At 57.5% G+C, this 7,748-nt stretch overlaps 1 protein-coding gene across 2 annotated transcripts in view; it reads left to right on the forward strand.

Annotated features, from left to right (window-relative positions):
• Positions 1 to 7,528, forward strand: part of NUDCD3 (NudC domain containing 3) — a 30,202-nt gene extending 22,674 nt beyond the window's left edge. The window contains exons 5-6 of one of the 2 annotated variants that reach the window (XR_011156221.1): positions 500 to 790; positions 5,707 to 5,794. Coding sequence is in view for 1 of the 2 variants with exons in the window: in XM_069035336.1 (XP_068891437.1) it covers positions 5,707 to 5,895; positions 6,474 to 6,584 (300 nt within the window). In the remaining variant the exon portion in view is untranslated. Of the gene's footprint in view, positions 1 to 499; positions 791 to 5,706; positions 5,896 to 6,473 lie in introns of those variants that run through there. The other variant, XM_069035336.1, reaches the window with a different exon arrangement.
• The last annotated feature ends 220 nt before the right edge of the window (positions 7,529 to 7,748 follow it).

Raw genomic sequence — 7,748 nt, forward strand, 5'->3', positions numbered from 1 at the left:
TCATCAGTCCCGGTGCTGGTCCTGCACACCTGGCCTTGCTGACTCTGCTTTCCACCTCTCCTGGCCCCACTCCAACCCCAGCATCTTGGCAGGTGCCTGTTCCCCGCCATTCCTTTCTGTCCTGCCATGGGATTCCTACTTGCCCTGTTTGATGCGGACACTGCGCCTCCTCCTGTGCCTCCAGCAGGCCTGTGGTTTGCTGTGTGCCTGCTGTCCGAAATCATCCCTGTCAAGGTGGTCTGAGTGCTGCTAGTGCCCAGCTGGGTATTACTGGTGGGTTCCCAGCCCCAAGCCTCATTTCTGATGTGCTCCAGATGTGCAGGCTGAGGGTGTGAGTTCAGCCGTGTTCACAGCTGGAGTTGTTGTGGGAATTCTGCCCATCACCCTGGGATCTTGAGTGTCAAACAATTTCCAAATTTCTGTGCCAGTTTGGGGGCCAGGATTGTGCTAGGAGTGGGATTTTGTTACCTGTGACCATTTTTGCCCTATCCTTTTTCAGCCAGAGGCTTTTCCAGGAGAGTTTCAGGAGTCCCAAGGCTGTTGTGAGACCCAGGAGAGGACACATGCCATCCCTGGGAGGGAGGGAGCTGGCTCCAAGCCTTTCTCCCTGTGGCACAAGGGTGGCAGCAGATGAGCACCCAAATCCAAGTCCCCACAGCGGAAAATGGAGTGGGAATGTGCTGCCAGAGTCAGGAATCCTGTGGATGGTGTGTGGGGAGGCTGCGCAGTGCCACTCGACCACTGCTGATCCGCAGGGATGTACCTTGAGTGACAAGCTGGTGCCAAAAGGGTGAGTGAGGTCCCTACAAGGGAGAGGAGCTTCTCCAATGCTGCTAGGCCATTGAAGGGATGTGGTAGCAGCATCCTTAACCTGCATTTTGTAAATATTCATAAACATCTTGAAAATTAGCTTATCTGGAACAAAGAAACAATCCTGGAAAGGTATAAACCCATTGAAGAGGAGGTGGCCCAATGAGTGGCTGCTCCACAGTGTGGATAGAAGTCTGGAAGTCCCCAGTGGATGTTCCCAGGATCAGCAAGGGAGGCAGTGTCTCTTAAATACCCATCAGAGGCTGGGAATGGTGCGGGTGGAGCGAGACTCAGTGCCTCCTGGAGCAGCCGTGGGCAGCGTGGGGAACAGAGTGGGCCCATCACCCCCAACCCCAGAGCTGGGTCTTGCCTCGAATAACACGAGCCCAGGCTTGTGAGGATCTCCAGCTGGCTGCCAACATATTGATGGTGGGATGAGATCTCGCTTGAAGAATTGTAAGGTAACTGGAGCAGAGTGAGTAATTCTCGCCCAAGAGCATCTCCTTTTTCCATGTGCTGAGTAGCCAGGAGTGGTTTGCGCCTCCTCCCAATTCATTCATCAGAGGACACCCACCCTTGTGGGAATGCATTGCTTCATTCAGTGCCTGGATGGGGTCATTGGGGTTTGTTTGGAGCTTATGGGGCATATGGACCATTTCTGTGCCCCAGTTTGTGCATCACTCTGTGTGAGCTCGAAATGCAGCAGTTGGGCTGTGTCCCTCTTGCAAGGTGCTGCAAGGTGCTGCCTGGCTTCCCTCTGTGGGACCCAGGGATGGCATTCCCTGACAGGGTGTGGATGTAGCCAAAACTGAACTCACCCAGTGCCAGCGCTGGGGTTGTCCGAGGAGATCCTGCCTGCCTTGGGGACTGCTTGGGGCACATTGATGGCCCTGTCCATGCTGTGTGTTCGTGATCTGTGAATTGAGGTGATCCGTGCAGCAGAACTTGATCTTTGCGCCCAGGAGGTGTAATCTCTCTTGCTTAGTCCTGTCTGTCTGAAAAGGTCTCAGTTCTGTGCAGAGAGGCCCTTGAGTCCCATGTCCTCTTGCAGGACATGTCAGGAATAATCAAGATCCCCAGATTCTTCAGGAGGCTGCTGTAACAGCTTTTTCACTGTCCTTGGCCTCCCTGGCCTCCTCCTGGCTCCCTTCTGGGATGCCATTCATGGCCGCACCATGAGCAGACTCCCTTCTCCTCCGGCTCTTACCCCAGGAAGATTATTTTGCCTTACAACCCTTCCTGGCTCTGCTTCCCCCATCCTGCCTGGTGTTCTTATTCATGTATCCTCTTCATTATGTCACTTGCACTCCAGCAGCCCGAGGACTCCCCTCACCATCATTCAGAGACCACTCTGCCTTCCCGCTCCTGCTCCATGGAGTTCTCACAGCTGGAGCCCAGCCTGACACCAGCATGTTTCTCATCTCATCCTTTGGCACACCCGTGTGCATGGCAGCAGAATCCAGCTGGCATTGTTCTGCAGTGGAGTGCTCTGCCGATGTGGGGCGGGGACCTGTCCATATCTCCTGCTCAGGATTATGTCCCAGGATCGTGCCCCTGCCTGTGGCGTGCCACACTGTACCCTGGTCCTGGGTGTCATCCCTGTGCTCTCCCTTCTCCGTCACACCCGCTCGCTTGTTGAAAGCGAGATTAAAATAACCTTGCTGTTTTTAGTAATCCCCACTGGGTGTTGTGCACAACTCCTTTTGGTATTATTTTTGTTGTGGAGGATTTTTCTCCTATTCCCTCTCTTTTTCTCTTCCTCTCAGCCTTTGTTTTCCACGCTTGGGCTTTTGTCAGCAAGTCCTGCCTTGAACATTTATTACTGTCTTGGCTTGTCATCCTGTGAGCCACAAGGCTGAGGGGATACGACTCGGTGGTGTTCAGCCCTGCCCTCCACGTTCTGTTGAGAATGGCACTGCTGCCTCCTCTATCCCCCTAAACTCCTCCCAGTGACTTTTGAGGTGACTTTGGCTGATGTGGTTCCAACAGGAAAGCTGGCTGGGAGAGGCTGTCCTCCCAAGACCTACTTATACCCCTTGGCAGCATCTCTCCAGCTTTGACAAGGTGTTTGGGATCAGAGAGGAAATCTTGTGCTACCACAAAGCCCAGCACCAACAATGGGGGGTTGTGACCTTCCCAGTAGGGTGTGAAGATGGGACATGACGCTGTGTCCATGCTGGTGATGCCTGTCACCTGCTAGAGGGTCTCTCCTGCTGAGTGTCCCATTGTTCCTGCAGCAATCCTCCTTGCAATCCATCATTACCCTGGTGCTTTTCCAGGGAAAGGCCCATCCTGACGTGGCTGAGAGCTCATATCTTGGACACTGGTTGTGGGAACTGAGCACTTCAGCATGAGGACACTGCCAGCTTCAGATACAACATTGCCTTCTGCAAGCCTCCTTCTCCTCAGGCCACTGTTGCAGAGGCTGTTCCTGCCTCACTGTGCATCCCAAAAGACTCAGCTGGGCTTTTACCCCAGTGGCACCCACTAGGCAGAGCCAAAATCTGGCTGAGGGCACAGGCACACTGCAGGGACCCCATCCTTCCTCTGTCAAGTGGCTCTCAGCATCTCTGGGGCCCTGAGGGGTCAGCCAGAGCTGTTGGCTGGAAAACTGGGCAGTGGTGTCGAGTGCGGGCAAAGCTTTGCCTTGTTTCAAAGTGAGAAACATGATGGGCTCAGGGTTTGTCCTTGTGGAAGAAGCTGTGCTGCCTCCTGGAGCCCCCCCGGTTTCTGGAGCTCTCCCCAGCAGTGCCCACAGCTTCGCAGGGGCCTGTCAGCTGAGTGCCAGAGCCTCCTCCATGCGTGGGTGGGTGGGTGGGTGAGGACTGGCGTGTGTGGGGAATCACCCAGAGACCTGCCATGGCCTTTCAGCTCTCCCTTACCTCCACCTTCGGGCACCCAAAGCGCTTGTGGGGGGAACCAGCTGCATCTCCATCACCACCAGCTCTCATAACCCAGACACTCAGCCAAGCAGGGACTGGATCCACAGAGGACATCGGCAGAAACTGTCCAGGAAAATTACTTATGTCTGTGTCCCCCATCCTGGAGGTGGGACCTCTCTGCAGCAAGTTCTCCAGCAGCACCTTGAACCACGAAACTGCAGAGTCACGTGGGTAGAGCGACCTTTGCCCTGGCCTGTGGGCGTTTTAGAAACCGGAGCTCAATTGGAGTGAGTCTCACTTTGACAGCTTTCCCCCTGGAATAAAGAGGGATGAGCGGATCACCCCAGGCAGGCTGCAGAGGTGTGCAGGTGGTGGCAGGGTGCCAGTGAAGGAAAGGGGTTTGGTAGGGAAGGGAGGGGGGATGGGTTTCCATCCCAGATGCTCCAGGTTGGGTTTTCCATCCCCCAGTTCTCTGGGATGGAGTTGAGGTGATGCCTGAACACTTGTCCATCCCTCTGCCAGCAGGCTGCTCTGGTAGGGGTATACCAAGCCACGTGTGCTTCACAGCAATGCCATGGGAGCATGGCTTGTGCTGGAGCCTCACTAGGGAAACCCACACTTTGCCAGCAGCACCACGGGGACATCCCTCGTGTTCCAAACCCTGAGGAGCTGAAGTGTGCTCCTGCTGCAGGTGTGGGACAGTCAAGGCTGCTGCCCCTCCACTTCGCTTCCTGTCTGAGGGGTGACGTTCTGGGGGCTCCTCCCTTCCCCCACCTGCCCACCCAGGGTTGGGAAGCCCAGGAGCAAACCCTCGCTGGCTCTCCCTCCCCTCCAAAGTGGAACTGTGCAATTAAAAGGAGAGCAAGCATGCCTGTCTAGCTGGAAAAACTAACGCCTTCCCCAGGCTGGAATATTTTACCGGCTCTGCTCTCCCAGAAGGATTAAACCCCAGCCACCCCCTCCTGTATTAATTGGTTCCTTTTCTTCACACCGCAGAGAAACCTAGCTCCATAACAGGAATGGCTGTCCGTGTTCTCCCCTCTGGAGCCATTGAGCTTCCAGGGAGGTTTGAGCAAATTGTATTGTCTGCCTTTATTGATGATTTTGCAGAGGCCGACGAATGCCATAAATCTGCCCTGCTGCTGGGATTAGTGCTAAAATAACATGGGAGGAAGCAGCCCACTCTTCCTGGAAAAACAAAAAGCAAGTTGGAGTTCCCGTTGCAGGATGCCCCGTGCTGGCCCCAGCACAGCCCCACTGGCCAAGGCTCTGTTCAAGGCACTGCCATCAGGGATGCCTGTGACTACAGCCAGCGGCTTTTCCCAGTGAGGATGTTGGCTGGAGCAAGGAGATACCCTGCCTCCTTGTTCACCCCTCCGGGGCTGCTGCTGAGCTGCGGTGCCACAGGAAGCAGGTGCTGGCAGTCAGCACGGGTGTCACAGAGCAGCAGGCGATACCGTTGCCTCCTTTGCCACCCATGCTGCTGCCCACCGAGCCAGTGCCAGAGGAGCTGAGGCCAAGGTTCCTTCTAGGTTAGGGAAAGGCAAGATGGCTGCACTACCACACCGGGAGCCCTGGCCCCACACTCCACCAGACACAGCCTCCTCATCCGACAGTCCTGGGTTCTGTCACGGCTGCTGTGTCAGCCATGCGGCCCCGAGCCAGTGTCACCCCTAGGCAGGCACCGCTGGGGGACACTGGTCCTGACTTTGAGCCATAGCGTGGGCTGAGATTTCATCCCCGGGGCCTGTGCTGGGGCTGTGGGGGCCCACAGCAAGGTTGTGCAAAGCCTTTGGCTGCTGAGGGAGGGAGGCACAAGCATCCCTCCCCCTCTGCCAGCTGTGAGGCTGGATCAGTATGAGCTTGACTTCCACTTGCGGGCAAGCCCCATGCTGCTGTCGGCACAGCTGAGCTCTGCATCGCTGCTGTGGAGCTGTGAGGTGGACAGGGGTACCACACTCTGGGCAGGACGGGGGCTCCTCTCCCCATTCACTGACCCACACCTTGTCCCCAGATCAACCTGAACAAGGGGGACGAGTACTGGTGGAACGCCATCCTAGAGGGTGAGGAGCAGATCGACATTGACAAGATCAACAAGGAGCGCTCCATGGCCACCGTGGACGAGGAGGAGCATGCTGTGCTTGACCGCCTCACCTTTGACTACCACCAGAAGCTTCAGGGCAAGCCCCAGAGCCATGAGCTGGTAGGTGCTGGCTACCCTGTGCTGCCAGCCCAGCCTGGCCCTCCCACCTGCCCTTCAAGGGTCCCATCTCCAGGAAAAGGGGGCCCCATGGCTCTGCTCCATCTCAGAGCTCCTTTTCACAGTGTTCCCCCACATTAACATTTCGAGGGTGTGAGGTTCTGCTGATCAGTCTTTTGCCATGCGCTCCTGTCTTCCCTATCCTGGCACCATGGCAAGTTACCTGTAAGCCAGATCCCCCATAGCAGGGATGGGCCCCACCTCCCTGTGCCATGGCACCTCCCTGCCAAGCTGGCCCTGCTCAGGGATGGACCCACATGGGTCTGGGCTCAGCCCGACCCAGGAGCTGCCTGGTGCTGCCCTGGATGCTGTCTGCCCTTTCCCGGGTAGCAAGGGGGAGCACAGAGGTGGTGTGTGCCCTTGGCAGTAACTGCTGCCAGCCAGGGAGGAGGGGGACTGCTGCCCACACCCCCTCCCGTGGGTCATGTGGTCATGCAGCCCAAACGCCTGTGGGATGAGCGGGGTGTGGGGAACAGCATGGGGTCACCCCGGGCTGATGGAAGCCTGTGCCCTCTTTACAGAAGGTGCATGAGATGTTAAAGAAGGGCTGGGACACCGAGGGCTCGCCGTTCCGTGGCCAGAAATTCGACCCCTCCATGTTCAACATCTCCCCCGGCGCCGTCCAGTTTTGACAGTGGCAAAAAACAACTGAAAAATAAAGCAGGGAGAGGAAATGTCCCCGCCCCCGGATGCCCACCAGGACCCTCACACCCAGCGCCGGTGCCCGGGACTCACTGATGCACGCTGCCAGCACCCATCCATGCTGTGTGGGGAAGCCTGAGGAAGCGGGCAGATTTACATCCTGTCACCACGGCAACCTGGGCACCAGGACCCCTCCCTTCCCCTCGCCTCACGCTGCCGACGCTCCGTGTTTTTCTGGAATAGAGGGAGCGCGTTGGGTCGCATTGGGTGACATAATTATTATTTTTGGTGGGTGAGGATACTGCTTTTGGGGTTTCTGGGGATGCGGAGCCCTCCCTGCCCTGGCACTGGGCAGCTTTGCCCCTCGCAGGTGGAGATGGGTGCTGGGTACAGGCAGTGGGGATGGGGAAGCCTGCCCCTGCCTGCCTCTGTCAGCACCCTGCCCACCTGGCACCCCCAAATCCCCTCGCCAACCCCACTCCAGGGTATCCCAAAGGGCTGTGCTGCCCTCTACCCAGCCCCGGGGGAGGCTTCCTCCTGGCTTCTCCCTCCTTCACGTCCTCACTGGAGGGTTGTCAGGACACGCGGGGGTGGGCAGAGACCACAGCCATGCCCCAGGGTTTGCCTCCCCTTTGTCAGGGAGCCGCGGGGGTGCTCCCTACAGCACTGGTGTTTCGGGGTGGGCTGCAGGCCCACATCTCATAGCCAGCAGTTGGGCAGGAGCCTCAGAAACATACAGGTCTCCCTGGCATGGTACTTAGGGGTCTGAGAGTGGGGACTACCTAGGAGAGTAGGCCCCACCCAGGCCCAGCCTGGTCCTTGCAGCTTCCCACCAGCCCTCCCCCCTGGGGTGTGTGGGCTGGGGGTCCCCAGCCATCGCCTTCTCTGGTTTCCCACCCCCCAGCCCCAGTTCGCAATAAACACTCTCACCGTGGGGCCTGTGAGTGATTCGGTGCCACCCCTGGGGAGATGAGTGTGCCCAATTCTCCACCGTCACCTTGCTTATGGGACAAGGGCAGGGACACCCAAGCGGGATGCCTGGGGTGTCTGTCTGCCGCATGGGCTCTGGACATTAGGGTGGATGTTGTGGTGGATATGGGATTCCTGGGGGAGAGTGGAATTTGGGGGCCTTTCGGGGTGCAGATATAGGATTC

This window comes from Aphelocoma coerulescens, chromosome 22, assembly GCF_041296385.1.
Source record: "Aphelocoma coerulescens isolate FSJ_1873_10779 chromosome 22, UR_Acoe_1.0, whole genome shotgun sequence".
NCBI classification, from domain to species: domain Eukaryota; kingdom Metazoa; phylum Chordata; class Aves; order Passeriformes; family Corvidae; genus Aphelocoma; species Aphelocoma coerulescens.